The sequence below is a fragment of the Sarcophilus harrisii genome, chromosome 5 (assembly GCF_902635505.1).
Source record: "Sarcophilus harrisii chromosome 5, mSarHar1.11, whole genome shotgun sequence".
Classification (NCBI taxonomy): Eukaryota; Metazoa; Chordata; class Mammalia; order Dasyuromorphia; family Dasyuridae; genus Sarcophilus; species Sarcophilus harrisii.
Window position 1 is genome coordinate 152281927 of NC_045430.1, and position 26529 is coordinate 152308455.

General features: G+C 32.5%; 1 protein-coding gene across 39 annotated transcripts in view; it reads right to left on the bottom strand.

The window, feature by feature from the left end:
• The window catches only part of NRCAM (neuronal cell adhesion molecule), a 315510-nt gene that overhangs the window by 11689 nt on the left and 277292 nt on the right, over window positions 1-26529 (bottom strand). For 12 of the 39 annotated variants that reach the window (XM_031938769.1, XM_031938768.1, XM_031938779.1 and 9 more), the window contains 9 exons: window positions 24030-24234; window positions 22038-22160; window positions 21176-21361; window positions 19945-19980; window positions 14113-14169; window positions 13514-13639; window positions 11456-11608; window positions 2581-2712; window positions 325-403 (listed from right to left, as the gene is read on the bottom strand). In XM_031938769.1, the coding sequence (XP_031794629.1) occupies window positions 325-403; window positions 2581-2712; window positions 11456-11608; window positions 13514-13639; window positions 14113-14169; window positions 19945-19980; window positions 21176-21361; window positions 22038-22160; window positions 24030-24234 (1097 nt within the window). The remainder of the gene's footprint in view (window positions 1-324; window positions 404-2580; window positions 2713-11455; window positions 11609-13513; window positions 13640-14112; window positions 14170-19944; window positions 19981-21175; window positions 21362-22037; window positions 22161-24029; window positions 24235-26529) is intronic. The other 27 variants (XM_031938798.1, XM_031938797.1, XM_031938805.1 and 24 more) reach the window with 6 other exon arrangements.

A 26529-nucleotide genomic window follows, 5' to 3' on the forward strand; every position in this document is an offset into this window, starting at 1 on the left:
CTGGGTACATACAGTGTCAAATAGCTCACAGAAATTTGGAGCAATATCAATGCATATCTATGAAGCTATGTCTTCCATCAATACCCTATCTCCAAGCCTCTATAAAAAACAAAAACATTTCACAAAGAGCAGAAATACTTTTTAACAGTAAGTGACTTGGAATTTATACGTTGTCCGAACTAAATTTATACTTGATATTTGAGAAAAGTACCAAATGTTAAGAAGGAAACTTTCTAGGCAAAGAAAAATTTTCTTTTGTGGGTACTAAATAGAATGCCTGACTGACAGAAAATATAAGAATAAAAATGCATAGTAGGTACTAACCTGTATTCTCCAAAAGTTCCATCATCTTCCTTCATAGGCTGAATTTCTGGATCAGCATGTGCATCTTCTTTTTCTTTGACTAAAACATTCAAAATGGCATCATTAACCTTTAGTGCTGGCATTCCTTGTTCAAGATTTTTAGTCATTTTAATACTTTTGATTTCCCAGTGTAATCATCATAATTATTTTTAGGATGTAGTAGATTTTCAAGGTATATCACAGTTGGCAGTAAGTATACTTCTATTTCTCAGAAATTGTGAGAGATCTTTAAAAAATGAACACTTGGTGACATCTGAACATTTGGCTCTTTGTGAAAAGATTTCACTCAATATGGAAGGCTTACTTACATTCCTTATATTTCAAAATGAAGGAAAACATTTAAGGTTTCTGCTGGGTTTATGTTTAGCCTTTTTTCATATCCTGTCACCAGGATAAAAGTTCACATTTAAAGACTGACCATTTTGGAGATTTGACCACATAAGTCTCATTTAACTTTGGAGAAAAATGTAGGGTCCTTCAAACCATTAAGGCTATCACATGTGATTTGTAATTTCATTGGCAAAATTATTCTCTCTCCCAATGTAGATGACAACTACATCATAGTTGTGATGCAGACCATTTTTATAAGTTGATATAACCAGAAAAAATCCATATGGGGAAATGGCTCTTTGGTAATAAGCTTCTGAGTTCTTCTGGGATGGTCCTCAGCATCCAGATATGGTCCTTCATCAAAACCATATTTGAAATGGAGAGAAATGATTATTTTTCTATTATGTTAATAACTAATTATTAAATTAGAATTGGGGTTTTTCCTTTTCTATTTCTTCATTCAAGGACCAGTCCTTGCAGCTCCCTGAGTAGGTCTCTGAAGGATACTGCTGATAGATAAGTTTGTCCAAATCTTCCCAGTACAAACTTTGTGATCTTGGGTGGGATCCCACACGACTACAAGATCTAATCTAGGTGAATCTTTGTCTTTAGGAAATAAGTTCCTCTCTTTGGAAACCTCCATTAGAATTTAGAGTGACCCAATATACTATAGAAAAAATCAGAGTGCTCTGGGCAGAGATGGATTCCTTCATCCAGATTGCTGGAGGTAGCTGAGTCTCATGATCAAGTCACATTTTCAGCAGGAAGAACTGAAGACTTAGCCCATCTCCTCATTAATATCTCCACTCCCTCATCAATTGTTCACTAATCAGGATTGATTTTCACTTCTTGGGGCAACTCCTTTTCCAAAGGTATTTAAGCATTCTGGGATTTCCATGGTTTTAATTTTGGTTTCTGAGGGAGACCACTGAGATAATCTATTTCTCAATAATTTGATATCCTAGTTAATAAGTTGATTATTTATTACTCTAAAATTCTGTCTCTTAGGTTTTTCATTTATCTCAAAATCTTTCCAGTTTCTTAGGACCTGCAAACTAGCATAGCAGTTAAGAATGCAAGGCCATCTTTCACTATAAAAAGCAGGACTTGAATGGATGGATGCAAAAACATTTATTAAGTGCTTGCTATCCAGGAACTATGCTAAGCATTTATTAAATTAAAAGATAAATTTAAAAAATTTACAAATTTAAAATTAAAATTAACAAATTAAAAAAAAAAAAAAACAAGCCAGTCCTTGGCCTCAAGAGGCTCCACAAAATGTGGAATGGTGGCCAGGGAAGATTTTAGATTTAGAGCTGGAAAAGACCTTAGAAGCCATCTATTCTAGTTACCCCTACCATTCTATGGCAGATGAATAGAGGCCAAGAAAGGTTATGTAACCTTGATTAAAATTATGAAATTTGAAAATATATGAGTTTTGACAAAACATCATTTTGATTCCAAATATATTATGCCATCTACTATGCTATAGTTTTTTTGGTCAGGGAAGTTACAGGGATGGTTGATTAGAATATTACACAAAGAAAAACAAACAACTGTTATCTCAAGAGATTATATAAATACTGTTCTTCTTTTGATAGCAAGGATCCAGACAACCATTCCAGGCTGCTTCTTAAAACTTCATAGTTATTCAGAGCAGTAGAAGATGTAACCATTGACATTCTTTTGAATAGAGATAGGCCTACCCACAAAAATATGTTCTTTCTCTTGAAAATATTTCTATTGTTATTATGTAGATTGGGTCAAAAGAAAAGGTTTTATAATATTGACTTTAGGAGGACAGAGGCACTAGGCCTTTACAATCAGCAAACTGTAGTTTGCATAATAATGCAACTAGAGATTAGCAACATGTATATCATATTTTACCTGGATATTTACCACCTTTGTTTCTTCTGATGAAGCAAACGATCAACAAAATCAATATGAGAAGAGCAACAGCACACATCAGACCAATGAACCAGCCTTGAGTAGCAATGTCCACTTGCCGGCTTGCCATTGCTGGGAAATGAAAGAAAAGGAGCAGAGATTAGGAAAAAAAACCCCAAAACTTGGTAATGATAAAATAATTTATTTGCATGAGTTTTTATAGCATTAACATTTATATTATTTAATAAAACTTCATAGTATAAAGCCAGAAGAATGCAATATTCAAGAGCAATTTGATTATTTATTATACTTATTATGTCTTCATTCATATTTAAAATGTAAGTTTTCCAAATAGAGATTGAGTACTAATAACATTTGAGGTTTTTAAAAAACTTTATTCCTCAACTTCTGTATAATCATCTTTTCTCAGTTTCAGCACATTCTCAAAACAATGTAAAAAATGCCTTCCATGTTTTAAGAGAAATATATGACTAAAGTAGGATGACACCAGGTATTGAGACTGATTTTTAAATAAACATACCAGATCTTATTATATCTTCAAGTGGGTACTGTTCAACAAAGTACCTTTGGAAGATATGAAATTATTCCAGTGTTGCTACAGAAAATATTTTTCTTTTTTACCTTCAGAAACCATTATAAACCATTCAAGAAAATAAATCTTTTCACTCTCACACTTCATTTTTATCTGAAAACAGTCACTAGAAAGGCACAAGCTGTGCAAAGAAGACTTTGCTCACTGATCTCCTTACAGGAAGTCAATAGAAATTTGGGAAGTAGGAGGTTAATATCTACCACCTTTATTTCCCTTTATATATTTTTTTGACTGTTCAACTTCATAATACAGGTTGACATTATTCCTAGCATTACTTTTGATCATAAAAAAAAAGAAAAACCCCAATCAAAGGATGAAAAGTCACAAACAATGAGAATATACAAAACACTTCTGTGAATTCTGAATGTAATTTTAAAGGAGAAATTCCATGCGGTGTGAACAAGGACAACACTACTGGGGAGTAGTCCTCCCAGGTAGCTATTTTGAATGATCAGATTTTATTTGGATTGGATGAATTCTGGCAAATTTTTAAAAAATAAAACCAAGCTATGAACCATTTAAAAGTAATACAGTACTTTTGACTTAATTGATCATTGTTCAATCTCCCATGAAAACCTAGGTTAATGTGTCTAGTTTAATGTGTCATTTCAAAGAAGGAATGGGAATTCCATGTATTGTAAACAAGGGGGGTAGTCCTCCCCCGTAGCTATTTTGAAAGATACAGATTTCATTTGGACTGGATGAATTCTGGCAAGAATTGTTTTTTTTTAAATAAAATCAGGCTATGATCCACATTAAAAGAATACAGTATTTTTTACTTAGTTGATCATTGTTCAATCTCCCATGAAAACTTAGATTAATGTGGCTAGTGTAATGTGTCATTTCAAAGGAGGAATGGAAAAAACCATAGCATCAATTATTAATTTGACATTCCCATAAACAAATAAATGAATTTGAATGAACATAAACTGATATCAATTTGTTTTTTAAAAGGAATACACAATCACTCCTCTTCCTGACAGAAACTACTCAGAGAGAAGGAGATGTCTTCTTCTGGCCTCATAAAAATAGCTGTGTCAAGATTTTTATTTAATTTGTGTTGAATGGACCAGGCATGGTCAGCTTCCATACATAATCTGTGGTTTGCAGGATAATGCAGAAAATTCTGCTCTGACAAACATAATTTGGCCTTGATTTAACAACATGTTGAAAGTTTGATTTCCTGTCCTCCTTTATACAAAATGATGGGGAAAACAATGTCTGAAGTGAATTATGATTGATAGAACAAAAGAAATGTCCTTTAGGAAACAAAGTCAGAAATGAAATTATTTTTATTGTATTACAAATCAAATACCAGTATACTTATCCTCCTCGCCACCCAGGATCCACATTTGGTCAGAGGGGAATTTGGCTTGCATCACAAGTAGGGATCTCTAGCTAGCCATCTGCTCACTGAAGCTCAAATAACACAAATAGGTGCCCAGGCAATGACAATTAGGATAATTTAAAGTACCATCTGGTGCTCAAATACATGCGATCACTAATGTAAAGGATATGGATACAAGTCATTTAAATGCTCAACTAAAATCTACTGTGGTACTTTTGAAGTATGGTACCTCCATTACTCAAAAGCAAAAGTACATCAGATTTGCCACATGATGGTAAATATCCCATGATTTCCCTGTCCTCTGCTTTCCCCCCTCACCTGATTCTGTTCTTCTCCTTGAGGACCTAGTATCTCTCAATCTCTACTTATTTACTTCTACTGTCCTGTTTAAACCATGTAAATCCTTCTTTTTATAATTGGTCCCAAATTTCAAAAAAGGCACACACTTCAATTAATTATTCTAGCGCTTTGCAAGGCAAAATGCTTGATTATTCTGAAAAGAAATATCTTCTAATATGGGATCACACAGCTAATAAATGTCTGAAATCAGATTTTTGAACTTAGGAAGATGAATCTTCCTGATTTCAGGCCTGGCACTCTATCTATAAATCATTATGTATATCTTATCTGTCTATCTATCTATCTACCCATCCATCCATCCATCCATCTATCTATCTATCTATCCACACCATCCAATGCAATAAACGTGACAGAAGGATAGAGTCTTCAACTAGCTAAGAAATAGCTGAATGGAAAAAAGTTATTTGTTTTACACCCTGGTCCTGTTACTGAGATGGAGGTTTTTCATCCAAGGATCTGTATTTACTCCCAGTTGAATTTAAGCTCCTTGTAGACAGGGATATTTATATCTACAGATACACACATACATATATGGATAGAAATAGACACAGGAAATAATAAAATAATAAATGTAATTATATTTAATATAAGCAATTTATTAGATATAAATATATTATATAACATCATTATAAGTAATACATATAAATTCCTGCCCTCAAAGAGTTTAAATATATATATGAATTTTTTTTTGTATTTTTATTGCTAGCATCTGGCCAAGATTCTTAAAATCAGAAGGAACTAAATACAAGCCTATTGGATTGAAAAAGAATGAATTCCCTTCCAATGGGTCTGTTACAGTAGAGATTAGACTAACATACTTTAAAATTATTGATGATACTTTTTATTTTTAGCATCACCCCTCAGTGAAACTTTTTCTTTTAATAATAACCAAAACCAGTCAGAAAACCGAGAAAGCAACCATGTCTATCAGTGTACACATCATTCATTCAACGCCTATAGTCTATCTCTCTACCAAGAGGAGGGAAGGCACACTGGTTTTTGATAGGTTTGGAGATGGTATGTGATATATGACATCAACAGAGTTTGAGAAACGAACCTAAATTTTCTACATGGTATTGCTCATTAAATGCAAAAGTGGGACACACAAAAATGGTGTTCCCTGAAGTTTTGCATTTTTGCACATATGCTGAACGATAGAAGTTTCAATATGATATTACTATACTATGTAATCATATTTAATGAAGAGCAAGCAAAACAGGTGATTATGATAGAAAGATGGGTGCATCAAAAAGTTCAATGGGACAAAAATAAAGTGAGAGCCCATGCAGCTTTTTGTATTTGTCTGATTTTACATCAAGTAGGGGGAGCTCTTAAATCCAACATTACTTTAAGAGACATATTCTAAATTTCTGCTATTTCCTTTAAGCAAAAATATTTTGTTCTCTCTAGTTTTACACAGAAACTCCAACCATGGATTTTTTTTTCACCATCATCAGGGGAATTCTTACTTACTGTAGGGAAGATATCAGATATATATCTTTCATTTAGCTAATTTATTTGGGGGAAGGTTATATTTCATCTTCCCTCATGGGGTTTCTGAGTGAAAATTTTACTCCTACTATGTGAGAATTAAAGCATTAATTCCATGGCAGAGATTCAATTTATGATACAAGGACAAAAGCAGAGTTAGAAGGTTCAAAATTTTACATGGATCTAGAGTTGGGATTCTGTTTCTGCAGTTTTTTTTCTAAACCTGCTATATATTAATATTCCCTGCTGATACACTGGTAAATAGGCTAATTTTACCAGAGATCCAGGCTACCACATAATCTTGGAAATGAGTTTCATATCAGAGTTTTACACAGCTCTGCAAAATGGCAGGGGTAAGAAGCTAGCTGGGAACAGGGGGTGGAAAAAGAAGAATGGAACAAAATCAAGCTAGAAGTAATCTTAAAATCATTCAGTCCAATCTTCTGAAGGGTTAAATAATTTGACCAAAGTCACATGAGTCATTAGTTGAAAATTCAGGCCTAGAACTGAAGCCTTTCTTAGATCTCCTCTGACACCCACAGCTTTATTCTTATCGTTTTGAATTCTTTCATCCTATTTTATCCTTTCTTTCTCTGTTTTCCCGAAAGGGAACAAAGGAACTCAACATTTGACTCTGAGGAGATGTACTTGCTCCTTTATAGAATTTTGTAGCTGTACCTGGTCTGTATGTCAGAAGTCTAGACCAAACACCGTTCAGATGTTTTGCCACATTGCTGTGTATGTGGAAAGGGTTGTAAAGAATTCATTTAAGAGTTAGTTTCTAGAAATTTTTCTTTGTAATAATATTATTACCTCACATACTGTATTATTACTGTGGAAAAGAAATATATCTAAAGTATGAGATTAAACAATATGCAATAAAGAAAATCTTCTACTCTCTCATCCTTCTACAGGACCATCATCATATATCATGAGGGTCTCGATTTTTGGTATGGTCACAAGCAACAGAAGGATTATTTGGGCAGTAATTTTGTCATGAAGAAAAAGGCTTTGTGAGTGCTTCGGTTTTAGCTTGCATAAGAACTACAGAAAAAACTTGGAAAGCATGGATTGAAGAAAAAGTGCAATATAAAATGGACTAAGGGTAATTAATAACTACTTGATCCATATGCTATTTGAGGAAACCACCATATAACTTTCTGTACAACATCACAGCCAAATAGATTAAATTTTTTGGAAAGAAAAACAAAACAGTTTTTAGTTCAAATCAAAAATTAAATGACAGGGGGCCTGATTTGATTTTTAAAAGCTTTCAATGTTAATTAATGAAAAAAAGGAGGCAGAATTTGATGAATAATTTAAATTTCTTTTTGGCTAAGGTATTCATGTTATTATTATTATTATTATTATTATTATTATTATTTTGTGGATACATAGACAAAGAATAAATGTCAAATAACACAAAATTATCTGAAGCCTTTCCTTTTTCCTCCCTTTTTCTCTTTCTCTTCCTCTTAGGCAATAAAGGAAAATCAAATTTTAAAAAGTTAAAAGGTTATTTTTGTATATAAAGGCCACACAGGATAGAAGACTATCAAAGAGAATACAATGGTTTTTGAGAATAATCCCCTGAAACTGACAGATTTTATACAAATCAAGTTTTAGATCATGCAAAAAAAAATTAAGTAGTTAGCCAGGAAGGTAAACTGTCATGACAAGTCTTGATTTCTCTATGCCTCAAAGCATAGCTCAGAGATCTTGGTGGAACTTAAGTAAAAGAAAAACCTTTGCAGGCTTTTTTTTTTTTTTTTTTTTTTCATCCTTAAAGTAATGATAATAATAGCTATTTCTATAGTACTTACTATGTGCCAGGCACTGTGTTAAGTACTTTACAATTATTATCCCATTTGATCCTCAAAAAAACCCTGAGAAATAGATGCTATTATTATCCACATTTAACAGATGAGGAAACTGAGGCATACAGAAGTTAAGTGACTTGCTCAATCGGTAAGTGTCTGAGGTTGGATTTGAATTGAGACCTTCCTTAATCCAGGCCCAGGATTCTACCCAGTGCAACACCTAGCTGTGTCTGAAATACCAGAGTAGAATTAACACAGAGAAGAATGGATAAAAATTAATTCAAGAGAGAGAAATTTCTAAAATATATTTTAGTGCAGTATTTTAAAAAATCTTACTCCAAATACTATTTCTCTTTAATTTTGCTTGGGTATTTATAAGATATTTTTAATTTAAAGGTGTTTTTTAAAACATTTTTTTAAATAGAAGATACAATATCACCTTGATGATATGTTTAAAAATATTGCTCAGTTACCCACACCATGGAATCAGCTGTTGTGAGAAAGTCTTACTGTGGAAGTTGGAGCTGATAAATTGCAGGGATGAGAAAATATACAAATTCTATAACCCTTGTCTTGTAGTTACAATCCTATAAATTTCACACTTGAACCTTGTAGACTAGACTGATTCTGGTTAATGTAGTGAATTTTCAACTTTCTTTATAATCCCGGGTGATCAGTTTAAAATCCTAAAAGCTGGTTTGTTAATGAGTAAACTAGGGATTAGAATCTATTTGTAGTGAGTCCACAACTCAAATGCCATTTCCTTCATGAAATTTCTCCTGATATCCTAGGTCAGTTATGACTTTCTGACTCAGACCTTACAAAACACTTTTGATTTATGACTCCCTAGTGGATTTATCATGGATTATTGTATAATACAGCCATCTGTGATAGTTTCTTATTCTACTAATATAATACAAGTCCTTGAGGTAGAGATCATGCCTTATCTAAAATTTGCATCTCCCATAGAGTCAAGCAGAGTACCCTGCACAGAGGAATCCTAGTATATGTTGCATTGTGTTGTCCCCTTGACAATATGCTTAGGGTCAGAAGTCTCAAGCATTTTGTTTTCAGGTGACAGCACAAACTTACATATTTAAATTGATTAAATTGAATCCTTATGATAGGGACCAATCAATACAATCCAAAAAGCATTTTCTAAATCATTCTTCCATTCATGTCCTTCTAAGCTCAGTTGCCATGGATGCAAAGACAAAAAAAAAATTATGAATGAGGACTATAAATATTGCATGAATATCCCCATTCCAAGATTTATTCAATGCTTTTCTAGAAGAATGGAGTCATATTTTCATGTAAAATACATGAAATATGATAAAACATGATTTTAAGAAAGTAAAAAAATACTAATGTTAATATATCATTATTGGCTTTTTATCTCACATATTGAAGTGTACTTTCTAAATTTAGAAAGTATTTTTTAAAATCATAATATTTAAATAAAAAAGATTTGAGCTTTTTTAAAAAACAAAGAAGCTGTATGGGTCATGTGCTTAGAATGAAAATTTTTTTCAGGACTAACAAGCTGTGATTGAACGTAATGCAAAACATCACAGATGTAACAATAGTTTTTGTTTTAAAGGAGCAGAAAATGCATTTTCATTTTCATGAATAAATGCAGACATTTTGTATGTAGAATTATGGAAAGCTGTCTTAAAGATAACTTTTTTATTCGGAAACTAAACCCCAGAGAGCTTAAAATGATTTCTTCAAAGTTACACAGCTAATTAATAGCATAATTGGACCTAGAACTAGTATTTATGACTTCAAGACCAGTGTTTTTTCTCTATTCTTAAAAATCAATAGCATGATGATATATTAACCTCTGCTGTATGATGTGGTTATTTGTAATTTAAATTACTAAAATACTGAGGAAACCAAGGTTTATAGAGAAAGTACTTTCAAACCAAACATGATTTCACTGACTTTGCTTTATTTTTTGAGTATTTGCTTTTTCTACATATTGCCACCGAATCCAGATGGCTCAGAATGAGAGAGTGAGTGGGGTGACTTTGCATAGTCCTGCATCACTTAAATCTAATTCACTTGCAAGTCATGACATCATCTTCCCAAAGTCATAGACCTCTTAGAGAATGAAGGACAAACAACGCCCTACGATTAGCAGTAGCTGCCCTACTGGGGACCCAGCTGACCAGTTCTAATTAAGCAATACAGCCTGCTCCTCCCTCCCTCCTTCCCTCCTTCCCTTCTTCCCTTTCTCCCTTCTTTTCTCCTTCCCTTTCTCCCTCCCTCCTTCCTACTTCCTTCCTTCCTTCCTTCCTGCTATCCTCCCTTCCATTCTTCCTTCCTTTCTTTCTTCTTCCTTCCTCCCTCCCTCCCTACTTCCTTTTCTTCCTCCCTCCCTCCTTCATTTCCTCTCTCTCTTTCTCCTTCTCCTTCTCTTTCCCTGCCCTCTCTTCCTTCCTTCCTTCTCTTCCTTCCTCCCTCCCTCCTTCCTTTCCTCCCTCTCTTCTTCCTTTCCTATTTCTCTCCATCCTTTTCCTCTTTCCCTCCCTCCTTTTCCTCTTTCCCCCCTTCATTCCTTCGTTCCTTCCTTCCTTCTTTTCGTATCTCCCTCTGTTCAAATAGGGAATCATAGCCTTACCCATGGGTACTCTGCCCCAAAGAATATTCTGATTGCCGAAACTTCACAAGGTATTGTGGAATTTATGACTACATTTCTTTTTAAAATAGACTCCCTTAACTCAAATTACTCTTTAATGATTGGTCAACTATAGATTCCAACCCAAGTCTATATTGGTCATTGTTTGAGTTCCAACAACCCAGAGTGAATGTAAATATCAACTGTTTCTGTCCTGACCAGAAACCCTGAGTATTCCTCCCCTCCCAGCTTGATTTTTTTATAACTAGGTAAAAGATCATTTTTTGTTTCATTTCTTACCTACCCTTTAATCACTAAATGTGTTTTGCCTCATACAAACTGAGACCCGAGAAAGATCTTAGCTTAAAAAGGCCAAAGTCTCCCACTGGATCCAGGTCTATCTCCAGTTGCCCTGATCTATATATTGCCACTGGACCCAGATAGTTCAGGAGGAAGGAGTGAAACTGTCCAATTCTGCCTCACTTAAATACAATTCATTTGCAAGTCATGACATCATCTTTCTAATGTCATGGTCCTCTTTGAAAATGAAGGACAAATAACAACAACAATTTACTTTTTCTGATTTCTGAATACGAGCCCAACTTACATGATGGGCACCTCACCTGGACCTGTCTCAAATACATCCTCAGAACTCACAAAACCTGAGTCCCCCTCAGCACCAACTCGAACTTTGTAAGATGTTCCTGGCAGGAGACCCTTTAACCCAAAGAAGCTCCGAGAACCATTTACAATTTCTTTTCTCCATTCTTCTTTGCCTATGGAAATTTTTCAAAAAACAATAAATTTGAATATTTTAAGCTTCTAGGAGTCATTTCATATATCTAAAAAGGACAAAAAAACTAACAGGCTAATGGTGAACCCCTAGTATATAGAACTATAGCATTTTATGATCTACCTGTTTCAGAAAGATAGGATTTAAGCCCAGTGCTGAAGGCAAACACTTTAATGAATGGAACATCAAGAACACTAATTATCTTGCTGAAAATAATTACCCTGTTTTATGCATCAGGTGTTTTTTTTCAGTGAATTTAAACAACTCAAAAGAAATTGCTTGAATTGAAAGACTGTATATGATACATTTTACACTTTATCGACATTAAATAAAATTATTTCTGTATCCCTTGCTTTATATAATCTCTATGTGTTTAACAGATGTGTAAAAAAAATTGAAGCAAATTTTAAATGCCCTAGAGAACTAGTTATTTCAGAGAAGTCTGTGGCCACTCTTTCTGTTAAGTAAATAAATGCCCCAAGTTTATTTGTTTTATGAGTTAGAGAATTTTCTGTAAAGATTTTTCTTAAAATGGAAACCACTTTAAAAAAGAACCTGTGATTTAACTAGGGTAAAGCGTTCCAGGCAAGGAACTTTATTTATCAATACAAATCAATAGCTTTTATGCAATTTATATTGGTAGAATACAACTTGGAATATAAGTTAAGTGATTTGCCTAAGGTCATATGAAACAAGCATGTATCATGTCAAACTTAAGGTCTTTCTAACTCTAAGGCCAAACTTTTTTCCATAAAGCTATATTACTTCTTAGAGATCTAATTACTAAAAGAATTCTATTATTGTAAGCTAAACAGTAAGAAAAACTGTATAAATACTGGTTTCCTAGGAGAACATTATAAATGGCTTAAAATTAAAAGGGTGTTTTTTTTTTTCTAAAATGCCTATTTAGGAATACAATCTCATTGAAATCTATTGGATGGCTCTCCAAAATAATAATTGTTCAGTTCTTCAAATTTTTTATTCTATTGAGTTTTTAATTGGCAATTGGAATATGAAAGAATAACTGAATTTAAATCAGTTGTTTGGATTCTGCTATTCTGCCCAATTAAATCAACCTCTTTTCTTTATCTACTACACACTATTGTATTTGTTAACAAGATATTTCATTCAATAATATTTCTTTTACCATAATTTTTCTCTTCTTCCATAACTAGGAATAATTCCTTCTGAAAATTTGCTCTAACCTCTACTATGCATTTATAATATTTTAAATGTGATTTATATTATTTCCACATAAATCCTATCTTTCCTACTGGTATATAAGCTCCTGGAGGGCAGGGACTGTATTCTTTTTCATTTTATATCTCTACCTAGTGGCACAATGCCTTCTGCACAGTAGGCATCTAATAAAAAATACATTGAATTGAATTGAATGGAGTTTAGATTTAACTTTTTGTGCCAAATATTGAGATCTGGTGCCCTAATGGCAATAGTAGAGCTATCATTTTAGATAGCATTTGAAAGTTTACAAAATATTTTGGAATATCTCATTTACAACAAATTTTTATTTCCACATGGTTGAAGAAATTGAAGCAGAATCAGATTGTCCTGACTCCAAATCTAGTGGTCCACCCACTGTTTCACCTAATTAATAGAGAACCTACTAAAATAGAAATTAATTATATCACTTACTTTTAACAGCATTAAGAAGTGTAAAGGATTTTCTATTTATAAATCAAATATGTAATCTGATGGCTCAAAACACACTTATATTTTAATAACTAGGTCATTCCATAAATTAAATATTTCTAGATACTACAAACCAAGTGGATTTTAAAGTACCATTGTAATGGCATTTGATATTTAATGACTAAAATATCTTTAAATCTTTTTAGAAGTTACAATCAGTGAATGAATGGTTCCTTACTCCCTGCTACACCATATTCAACATAAAAGTGGACATGATCTGGTCCCTCATATTCCCAACTGATGTTGGCATAGGTTTCAGCGGCAGCCGCGGTAACATTTCGGATCCTTGGATTAACTGGTCGAACTAAATACATGACAGAAAACACAAACAAAATATTAAATCGCTGCTCTAAATATACAGGCATGAAACAAGGTTCTATTTTTTGAAACTTCTAAAATATATTTAAGTTTGGAATTTAGTATTAGAATGTAATTTTCCTAATATGTTTCCTAGTCTGTTGAAAAATGAAATCATTAGAAAACTATACTGATTGTCATATTACAAAATTAATAAGTAGATTAACAATTAAATCTCCTTCACTAATATAGAAAAACATAGAACTCAATCTATGAATTTGATCACAAAGATCCTGAATAACACAAACTGACATATTCAGATGGTTAGTCCTAGGAAATGTACTGAATTACAATATAGATTGATTTAGTATAATGCAACTTTTCCTTGTGTCTACTTCAACCCTTTAATGCCAGCTACACAGAAAAGAGGTTTTGTAGCTATCCCTACCATATTTGTAATGAAAAAGAAGCTCACAGTACCCTTATAGAATGTTGGACGGCTAGTATGCATAGCAGGAGAAGTTGCAAAATGGATTTCTGAATATCCGTTAGCAGAGAAAAGAAGAAAGAAGAAAGAGTAAAAAATTGTTTGCAAGACACACTACTGACAAAAAATCAGCCTTACCTGTCAAGATTTTCTGATTACACATGCACGCTTAAAACTCATGCAGTTTTTTCAAGCATTTTTATGCTTCATTCATAAAATATGAAGTCATAAAACATAAATGACTCTGGAAACTAAAGGACTTACTAAATCAACTACAACAAAATCTGAAAGTTAACTTTAAGATGACGATTATCTCAATCTTGGCAGCCTGCACCAAAGGGATTCAGCAGATTTTAACTCAAAGTTCATTTATTTATATTTTAAAGGTTATCATTTATCTTTTTAGGCTAACCAGCCATAATCGTTTTTTATGTTTAGACAGCTTCCTCCATGAGAGTAAATTATATAGTAGCAATGTATTAATTCAAACCTTGGGATTAAATTCAGAAGTATACTACATTATCTCAGAAGAACCAGAAAGAAGTTAAAAGCCTCTCTTGAAGTAGAAAAAGCAGACCACTTGACCCTTGCTGCCAATAAGAATAAACATTCTTAAGCTGATTTCAAGCCTAATCTTTTTGAATATTTAATTTATCCAAAGATGATGAAGATTGCTGACAAGGTAAAGACTCCTTATCTCAAGTTAATTCACTTACATTTTCCTAAACTGCCCCTGATGCAAATCCAAGAGATATTACTAGTAGAGAGGAATATGAAAATTCAATTGTTATGCTAACCATCATGCTACCTAAGTACCAAAAAAGGCAGACTCAGTGAGTTGCTAGGAACCAGGAAAAATGCATCTAGTAAAATAATTCAAACCACTTGAGCTATTTCATTCAACTTTATTGATGTTTTATTGAATTTGCTATGAATTTTTAAAAATATCCAAGTTTTTATAAGTTCTAAAGCTATATAAAAAGTGAATTAAATCAGCTAAATGTGGGCAATTTTTACACACTTAACCAAACTGATCAACAGATTCATAATTAGATATGAAGATTAAAAAAATATTTCATTACCTTGTTCAAATACTTCAGGGATGAAGGTAAAAAGCACCATTGCTTAGGGGAATACATTTCATATCTCTGCCTGGATTAATTTATTTTCATCAAAAATGAAATGAACTTTCTACAATTACATATGAGAAAACTCAGTTTTCATTAAGTCATTTTGGCAATCATAGTTGAACATTGTCAAATACAAACATACAGCTATATTTGTATATGGTTATATCAGTATAGATTAGAAATCACACATAGGAAAGTTAGTCCTTTTGCAGATGCACATTTAAAAAAACTTCACTTCTGATTATCTCTTATTCTTCCTCTTTTAAATCAAAAGGTAAAAGTCGTACCATCAGATTGGCTAAGTGAATAAGTAAATAGATTAATAAATGAGTGAACTATCTGTTCAGCAAGATAAAACATAGGAAAAAAGTTAAAAAAGAGTTTTTTGATCTATGGTTCAGGGACCATGGATCATTCACTATAGATATAGAAATAGAAGTCATCCTTGAATAGAACAAATTTGAATAAAGGGATAACAGAAGGCTGTTGTGTATTGAAAGTCACTATATAATAAAGTTTAATTATCAGTTTTTTTTTTAAAAAAAGCTTAATTGCTATTTTTTTTTTACAAAAAATCATAGAATAGTTTACATTTAGTATAGCATATAATGTCATCCAATAAATATTTCTAATTACCTGTTATGTGCTAGGCACTGTGCTAAACACTGAGAATATAAAGAAAGATAATCCCTGTTCTCAAGGAGCTATAAATTCAATGAGCAGAGACAACATGCTAGCAACTATGTACGAATAAATTACACACAAGAAAAATAGGAAATAATCCACAGAAAGTAAGTATTAGAATTAAGAGAATCTAAGAAGATTTTCCTGTGGAAAGTGGGATTTTATGTATGATGGGAAGGAAGCCAGAGAAGACAAGAGATAGAGATGAGGAGGGTTTGAGTATATTTCAGGGATGAGGGATAGAGTGTGAAAATTCCCAGAGCTAATAGCTTGTCTGATAAACAAGAGGCCAGTATCACTGGCCTGAAGGATAGTATATTAATTTAGCATTTGTATTTCCTTTCCTTACATATATACAAATATTTGCAGCTATATCCATATCTAAACATTTCACTTATCTCCATTAAGACTATTTCTTTCCAGTAGAAAAAGATGTTTGAATGTAGGATCTGTCCTGATTTTATCTCTAAATTCCCACTGGCTAATGCAGCACTGGATATATATTAGATACTTAATAAATTGTTATTGAAATTGAATTTTAATATTGAGGCCTATATTAATTGTCAGAGGTTACATATTTTGCTTATTTCTATAGTCTCCATCATTAGTACTTGTCAATTTAATTTAGCAACTAGCCAAATGATGTTACTTAGTACTTATTGCTAACCAATTTTTAAAAATTTTTTTATCACTATTAAACTAATAATTGCTATCACTTTTACTCATTATTTATTCCAAACCATAAAAATTAACTTCCTTTATATCAAAGGTTTTTAACCTGGAGTCCACAAACTTAAAAAATACTTTGACAACTGTTTTCCTATATATTCCAGGTAATTTCTTTGCTTTGTAATCCTATGTATTTTTATTTATACATTTATGCATTATTCAGCAAAGGCATACAAAGAATTTATCAAGTTACCAAAGGGGTCTGTCTGCTCCTGTCCATGACTAAGTATGAATGCTTATGATGAAATATTATTTTTACCAAAAAATGTAACTTCTGCTTTATATTTTTAATTGCAGCTATTTCTCTGAAGTTAATGGAATGTTTCATCAAGATTAAAATAGTCATTTTCACTGAAGTATAATCCTACTATGTTTATTAAGATCAGAAGTTGTGACACATATAACTACGTAGTGTTAATTTACTATGTATACATCTTACTAATATATGAATATGATTAATCAGAGTAAAAGATTTCAATTATTAAAATATTGTTTATTACTTTTATTTCTCAAATTACATCATATTTGGGAAAAGTCCTTTTATTTAGAAAAGTATAGATTTTAATTTCTATTAAAGAATAAACAACTATGAACAAAACTCAATTGGGAACTTTATTAAAAATTTACCCAATTGACTATTTTGGGTAATGCTTGATTTAGGACAGACCTACATACCTGTAGCCACAATATCCAGCCTGTGCCAGTGATCTATTGTTGTTCTCTGTAAATAAGGCTCTTCAAGGCATTTTTACTTAGAATGATCACATTTTGGCTCACTGGAGCCAAGACTTCAGGATGAAGAGTAATTTTCAAAATAAAACTTTCAAAAAAGGGAAATGACAATCTGAAGACATACCTTATACAGAGATAATGAAGTCACAGAAAAAGTTATATATATATATATATATATATATATATATATATATATATATCCCCATTTGAAATCAAATTCAACAGCCTGCATGAAACAGTTGCTTTTTTTAGGAATCCCCCTTTGCAGTTATAGGTACTAGGTTTAGGAGTTATGGAAAAGGTCTTTTTGATGACCAAATCCATTTCCCATAATCTGTGACTTAGCTAATAATATACAGATAAATTCTGGTAAAATCAGAGACAACCAATCCATAATACTTTTTAAAGTAAGAATATTTATGTCAAACATACTCATTTCTTTAAGATACATAGGGATACATCTTATAATTGACTTTTTCATTTCATGCCTCATTAAAAAGTATATAATAAAATATTTTAGACAATTTCTTTATAAAAGTAAATAATTTCCTTCATTTATACTATAAGTTGATGAAGAATGCTGAATTATCTAATACCTAGATATCTGCCCTGGGAAATTAGTGAAAATACATTATAAATATATCTTCAATAACATCATTTCACATCTATCTATCTAGTATTTATAGTTTCTGCTTATTTTCCTTTATAGCTATTCAACATGTCATGTAGTAAAATACTAGTAAAAGGAAATAGGGAGACTTTTTTTTTAAGTAAACTATTGGTATGATTTAAGAGGGAAAATAACTTTAGGAATATAAGTAAAGAAGTAAAACTGAAAATAGTAAGCATTTGTGCATCAAAGAGTAGGCTGATATTTTTATAAATAGAAATTCATTTAATAGAATCTCAAATTGAAAAAAATTACAATGAATTGGGTTATATATTCATTTTAAGGAGCATCATTCTCCAAATCCTATGGTAGGAACTTGTATGTGCCATATTAACCTGCCATAGTCATTAGTTGTCATGTATAAGGCATGTTGACAATTGGCTTATATTTGAGAAGGAAAGCACTTTGTCAAGCTGTAAAGTATACTGGCATATTAAGCACCAGTTATAAGTTAAATAAGCTACATTTAAGAAAAGGAATGAAATCTACTTATTTGTTGCATAGTTTTAGATATTAGTCAGTCTTCAGTTCCTACAAACAATATTTGATTATTTCAGTCCTTAGCTTAATTTGCTTCCACCAACTGTTACACAAGATGTTTTCCTTTGATAATGCCTGTAAAAATCAATAAGGTCAAATGATGGGCAAAGCACAAAAATGTATTCAAGCCTGCCAGGAAAATAATTACATATAAATATAATATTCTTAATTTAAGAATTTTTACTTTGTGTCTTTTAAAGTACAAAACTTTTTAAAAATATAATTCTATTTAGTGAGAGAAGTTTTTTTTTTCTTATTTAAATATTATTTTTAAAGTTTGGAAGCATTAAATGGAATTAAGGTCTAACATGTTTCTCTAGTAGAATATATGTATCCAATCCTATGATGAAGAATCATTACTAAAATAGTATTAACTTTAAAAATGTATTTTATAACAAATGTTGCTATAATGTATCAGTTGCAATAGGCCAAAGATACTCATGTAACATTCTACGGAAAAGTAACAGAACAGGAAGGGGCCAAGATAATATTCTTATTAGTCCATTTATTTGCTGGTTGAGCATGGTAGCAAGTTAACATTAATATGCTCAAAGAATTTAATTAAAATCTGTTTGCACTGATAAAAATTATAGTTTAATTTATCAATTTTAATTTAATTTAAAATGCCACATATATTTAAATTTTCAACCAGAATGAAAAAACATAAATATAATACATTATCAAAGTTATTTTTAAAATTAGAACTTGTAATCTCATTCATTCCTCAAAACCAAATCTGTCCCATGTTTTATAATGCAAAGAAGCTCTAATAACAGTAACCCTTCATGGACAGATACTATCTGAGTAATAAGTATAAGAATTCCACATAGACATACCACTGGTTTTCTAATGAGTTATCATTCTCATTATTTAGGGTTATTATAATGAAATCACTATTCATTGACATTCTGTACCCCCCAAAATGCTCTAACATCAGGATTCTTTAAGGGTTTTTTAATTAGAATATGATAGGAACCTCCTATTTAGGGAAGACAGGAGGAAAAGGATTAGCTATAAATATTGGGACTGTCCAATTTGATCATAATCATATCAGAGTAGACTGAGATGAGTTCCCTAACTAACCTTTCTTTAAAAAGGAAATTTTCTTGGTTTTTTGAAGGATAAAAATCTTCATGGATTTTTATATCCAAATAGAACTTAAGTCAAAGGATATATTGTATTGCATTCCTCCTTTCTTAAGCATTTTCTAGATTTATTTCATATTTCATTTTCCTCTATCATGTAGTAAGGCATGCCCTATGATAGCCATGCTGAATTTATCCATGCATTATATTGCAAGTTTTACACATTTACAAAGTCATGCAGGTGATTTAATTTACCTTTGTCTGCACCCACAGCAGGTGGGTGAACACCAGCTTTAATGAAAGAAAACAAAAATGGAATACTATAGGGTTAGTTGGAAGATGGAAGTGAATGCATAGAAATTAGAAAATAAAATATTTATTGAGACGCCAATGTATGTAAGCATGATGAAAAGTACTACAATATATTCTGTTGCAAATGCATCAAGAAATAAAAACTAAGTTACTATCCACAAATCATTTAAGCTATATTTTTTGTGCTTTGTTCTAAAGATGAAGACCAATACAGGCTTTGGATGTTCCAAACAACTTTTAGAAAAGATGCTAACCAATTATAAGATTTAAGAAAAGTTCTCAAAATTAAATTGGTAATTTCTAAAAAGCTTTAAAACTAAACTAAACTAAAAAGCTAGAAAAAAAATAAATTGCACTTGGTATCATCATCATTTCCCCCAAATACACCCAAATATTAGTCATTCAAATAGAAAAATTCCAAAGGACTATAAAATCTAAAATAAATATAACAGACACTTCTGGCTCCATTAAACTAATTTTTTTTTTTTTTTGCTTTGGGTACTTTAATAAGATGTTTTGCTTCTTCATTCTAGTCACAGTAGTGAATTTAAGGCCTTTGTCCATCTCAAAGAAAATTAATAGGCTATTTAATTAGCCTTTAGAATGATTGTTTTTAGAGGGAAAGGAAACTTTAGAAATCATCTGGTACAGTTCCTGAATTTTACAGATGAGGAAACAAAGTCAGAAAAGTTGTGACTTATTCATGTATATAGTGAAGTTCACACATCATGACCTCTTCCACTATACCATCTTGTTATAAGAGAGACAGAGAGAGAAAGAAAGAGAGAAATAGAGAGGCAGAGAAGACAGAAAAAAGGCAGAAGAGACTGAGAGAGAGGAGGGAAAGAGAAAGGGAAGAATGGAAGAAGTGAGGGAAAGAACAAAGAAAAGGGGGGAGGGAGGGAGAAAGGAAGGAAAAAATAGAAATAAAATTCAACCACCTGGAAAAAATTTTTACTTTCCCCCTTAATACTAAGTGTAAGTTTTCAAATTTTCATGCTAAACTTGAAAAGATTGCACTAGTTTGGTTTTAAAATATATAAAATAATGAAGTCACCAAAAATCTTTACATGACACATACAAAGATATTCCTTAAAAAGAGAGTCAAAGTGTAGAATCATTAAAAGGCCAGCACACTGACTTATTGGAACAGATAGGAAGACTTTATACATACCCATCTTACCTTCATCCACAGTTGTCACAGCTTCCTCAGTTATTTGACTTCCAGATCCTGCTGAGGTTTGTGCATAGAAATAAAACTTATAGCGTGTGTTGTAACTTAAATTTCTTAAAATTAGGCTTGTCATGTTGGCTGGAATTTTTATATCTACCAAAGGACCCAATTCATGTGTGCTGTTAACTGTCATGGGAAAACAAACACATTAACAATTAACAATGTCATTTCATAATAGAAACACAATCAGCATTTCTACAAATAACTAACAAAAAGCTCAAATCCACATTATTCCTATTCTGTTCTTTTTATATCCTGTTCACTCTTTGCTTCATGGGACATTATACTAAATTTTTAGAACTTTTATAATAAGGTATGTGACAAATAGAAAAAAAGTGAAGGTGGAGTGGTGGCTTAGAAAACCAATATGAAAAATTCTGAAATAATATACAATTGGGATCACAATATGATTTCTTGAAAGTCTTCAAATGACAGTTGTATGTAATTAAATGTCAGCTTAGAGGCAGCATATCAATTCAACACAAAGTTGTTAGTCTTATTGATATCATGGTTACAGACTTCATTTGACTTACTAATGATAACATGCCCATTTTTACTAAGTTTTGACCACTGATGGAAAATTACATAGTCTACACCTGTTGTTTAATAATGCACATAATCTTTCTCTTCAAATGAAAATATTGAGTGTGTATTCTGACAATTAAATCATACATCTTTTAAAAATTAAAACTATTAAAAATGAAAACAAATAACTATATCCAAAGAATCAATCAGCTAAGATGTGAAAAGATAGGCTTTTCTTCCCCCTTTTCTTCATCTCTCCATTCCCCCAGTAACTTACTTGGCTGAAACTTTAGGGTATATGCTGTCAAAATACCATTTGGATGACTTGGTGGATCCCATTCCAGAGTTAGTGAATCAAGGGTTGGATTAACGATCTTCAGAAAAAGAGGAGCACTGGGGACTTGTAATGAGAAAATAAAGTAGTATAAATAATTTCCTTAAATATTGTACATTATCCTGAAAAATAGCATATTACACAAAAGTATATGATACTCCAAATACTAAAGCCTTGAGTTAGTTGTTTTGCTTGATATAATTATTGCCAGGGATTATCATTGAGCTATATCAGTGTTTGACAAGGCAAATTACATCTAGGTAATATTATGAAAATAGTTTTAAACTTGGGGACCCTTTGAAAGCTCAGGGGCCTTAAGTGGTCCATGTACCACACTTTGAGAACCACTACCTGAGACTCTTGCAATTGTTTCTTACATCTAACCTGTTCTCCGCTATTCTATCCTTTCTTTATGCAGCTGCCTGAATAATTTTCTTAAGCCCTAATCTTCCTAAGATCCTAAAAAATCTTAATCATAAGATTCTAAGTGATCATATCAATCCTCCGCTCAATAATCTTAAATAGCTTTGTCTGACCTAACTGAAAATGTTTAAATTTTATCTGGCATTGGTATTATCTACTCTTCTACCCTAATCCTTTTAGCCCTTCCATGTACTCTGTTTTAGATGAATTGGACCTCAGAAATCAACAAAGGAAGCAAAAGTCAGGATTCAATTTTTTTTTTTTTGATGACTGATCACTAAAAAAAGCACTTAAAATCTTAATAATACAAATTAATCTTTAAAAGTTAATCAAACATACTTTTTCCCCCTAAAGAGCCTATTGTTAAACCTTTATCAGTTTAGTTCATAGTTGTCTATGTTGGTATCTCACTTGCTCTTAGAATGTAAGGTCCTAGAGGTCAGGGAATACGTCTTATCTAAACTTTATACCACTCTATAGATTAGCAAGGTGCTCTACAACATAGAAGGTGTTTGATATATGTTAGCTATATTTATATGTATGTTATTAATAATAAATTTAGGAAGATTTTATCAGATATTATTGTGCAACTCTTTTTTACATTTCTTTAATGTCATTAGGGCCATACCTATACATGGGCCCCCCAAAATTATCAGTTTTTTTCTGTTGTTCAACTATCACTCTCTACAACAACTTGACAGTGATATATGAACAATAGTAACCAAAAAAAAAATCTCTTAGGTGAAATACTTTAAAACATTAATTGGAAACTGCTTTTTGCTTTTAAATATAAAATGGATTGCCCCTAAAGTAGTTAGTTACTATGATCAAAAGAAGGAGAAAAGGGGAGCACTAAGAAAGGACTAGATAGGAAAGGAATGGATGGCTTAGTATCTGAGAGAAACTGAAGTATGTCAACTTTGCACGGAAACTCTGAATGTCTTACTTGGTTGTATTTGTTTCATTTGAGTTTCTTTGTTGAGGTGTGCCTTATCTTTGACCTGTAAAAAGTTAATTTGACCTTGTAATGTCTCCAGTTGGGAGTCAATGGGGGAAAAAGACATTTCTTCCAAATCTAAGAAAAGCTAGAGAAAAGTAAGTAGGGCAAGACTATATATCAGGGAACCCCTTACTTCCAGAAAATTGGGTCTGGGTCTTAAGCATTAACAGATTATTCTCTCTTAATGGTCAGAGCTAACAACACTAGATGACACAGGTTACTTACTGTGGTCTGATGCACAATTCCTAGTTACAGAGAAGAGTGAATAGAAAAATAGATTTGTTGGCTCCCCTAAAAACACATCAGGTAAGTGACTGCCAGCTTTGCCCACATGTACTTTACTATCTCTGTTTGTATATATGTTTTGGGTTTTGGTGTGTAACCATGTAGGAAAATCAAATATTGACTTCCAAAATAGAGACTACTCTGCCATAAAAAGATCTCCAAAGTGCTTCAATGGCCATTTTGATTATAGCAAAATTCTCATTCTTTCTAACATGTTAATCTCATACCTCCTTCTGGAGTATTAAATACTCGGTCAACACTGGCAGGCCCCTCTCCTTTCCCATTGACAACTCGAACATTCAGCATGTAATGGCTAAATGGCTCCAAGCCAGGCAACATGCCATGTGTCTTGTTGCCATTGAAGGTGAGGATTTTTTTTTCAACATGACGCTTGTTCCTCTTAGATGAATTTTTCACTTTCCAGTAGTAAATCTAAATTGATAAAAAGAAAGTTAACAACATATGAAACGGAGAACACTGAAAGGATTTGGGATTAAACAAACATAGTCAGTTTGTCTTCTTTTAGGAAAATTCCTACTTCCTAGATTGACACATAGAGGGGATTTTAAAGGGCATCTAGTCTAACCTTCTCATTTTACAGATGTGGAAACTGAGGCTGAGATTAAGTTTCTTGCTCAGGTCACTTTGTTAATAATTGCCTGAGATAGATTTTGAGCTCATATCTTTTTGGTTCCATGAGAAAAAGAATCTGAACTCTACAGACCACTGGAAAACTTAATTAGGTATGGATAATATAATGTCAAACCTATTTTATTGTTGTCATTTGTTCCTCATTCTCAAAAAGAGCCATGACATCCAGGAGATGGTGCCCTTACATGCAAGTGAACTGGATTTAAGTGTGAGAGGGCTGTGCAAGGTCACATGACTCACTTTCTCCTCCAGAGCCAACTGGGTTCAGTGGCAAAATATAGATCAGGACAACTGGAGATGGCCTTGGATGCAATGGGAGACCTTATCCTTTTTAAGATAAGATCTTTAACAGGTCTTAGTTTGATGAAGGCATTTGCCCATTCAGTGATTAAGGCTAGATAAGAAAGAAATAAGGTAAAGAATGGTCTTTTTGATCTAGTTAAAAGACAAATAAATGAGTGGAGAGAGCACTGGGCCTGGATCAAGGAAGATTCATCTTCCAAAATTCAAATCCAGACTCAAACACTTAACTAGCTGTGTGACTTTAGACAAGTCACTTAACTTTGTTTGCCTCAGTTTCCTCACCTGTAAAATGAGGTGAAGAAGAAAATAGCAAACTATTCCAGGAAATGTCAAGAAAAACCCCAATTCATGAAAAGTCTGATAGAAATGGGGAAAAAAAGAGCAAGAGTATTTTATTAGGCAGACATAAAGCAATAGTTAGCTTCACTAATCCAGGAAATGGATGATAATGATTAAGCTAAAATTCACTGGTAAAAGATATAGTGATTATAGAAAAGGTAACATAAAGATAGAGTAAATATTAACTCCCAGTAATTTTATGTTTGGGAGAATCAAACAATGATTAATGGCCGTTTTAGTAATTTTATGCTTGCTTTAATTTTTTTTAACATAATAGCAAAATAGAAGAGAGAAATTATTTTGTAGTCCAGAAATATCAGTCAGCATTAAATCAGTTAATGAACAATTATTTATTGAGTACAGATTATATTTAATTCTCAGATACAACATAAAAAAAATGTATTGTAGCAAATGATGTAGGTGAGAAAAATTTTGCTTGGTTATGGATGTTGGCCAACATATGATACTGTTATTTGTTGTTTTCTTCAGCAGTCCTAAGGCATAGTTAGACCATGCCAAGAATCAGTCATTGCCTGTGTGTATATTGTTTTTGCCATGTTTAATTTTTAATAAAATGAGCACGATAACAGTTAAAAATTAACTTCTTGGAATCAGAATAACAAGTCAGGAAATTTAGTGTATTTAAAACAGTCACTAGACATTTTTAGCACTCTTAAAACTCCATTAATCAACATTCCTAATGCTTTGTCAGGGCAACAATGATCACTGTTTGTAATGGGCTGAGGTTTGAGTTGATGCACTGAGGTCCCAAGTATGTGAGGCTAAATAGTAATTGGGTAAATTAGTATACTCTATTAATATACATGATTGGATAAAGAATGGTCCCTGCCCATTCTCTGTGCAAGTGCTGATGTGTTGTATAGGAAATGACGATTTTGGTGGGTGGAGGCAAAGAGAGACAGGAAGAGAAGCTGGGAGAGATTGGGCCGGGGTTCGATTCTCCTAGCTGCTGGTCCTGTGGCTGCTGGTCTAGCTAGCTTCTTGACTCAGCTTCACACATTGCTATCGCCGATTCTCTTCCACCTCCGATCCTTCTTCACTGAGAATAAAGACTGACGATTTTCCCCTAACCTGAATTCCTGACTCTGGCTGATTTTAAAATACGCGATCTTCACAACTGTTCATAAGAAAGACTCTGAGGCACTCTAAGGTCTTGAAGTGCCATTTGAATTATCAAAGAAAGGCAAAATTGCGTTATAGCATTCACCTTAACTTGTATTTTCATCAGGTATGGAGCATTTCTACTAATGCATATTGGCAATTTTTCTGTAACTTACAGCTCTAGAGAGTTGCCTAGATCACATAGAAGTTAAAAGATGATCACACAGCCTGTCCACAGGTTTCCTAATTCTGTATCATAACTGGGGACATGAATTCATGTCTTCCTGACTCCAAGAATGGCACTCTATTTAT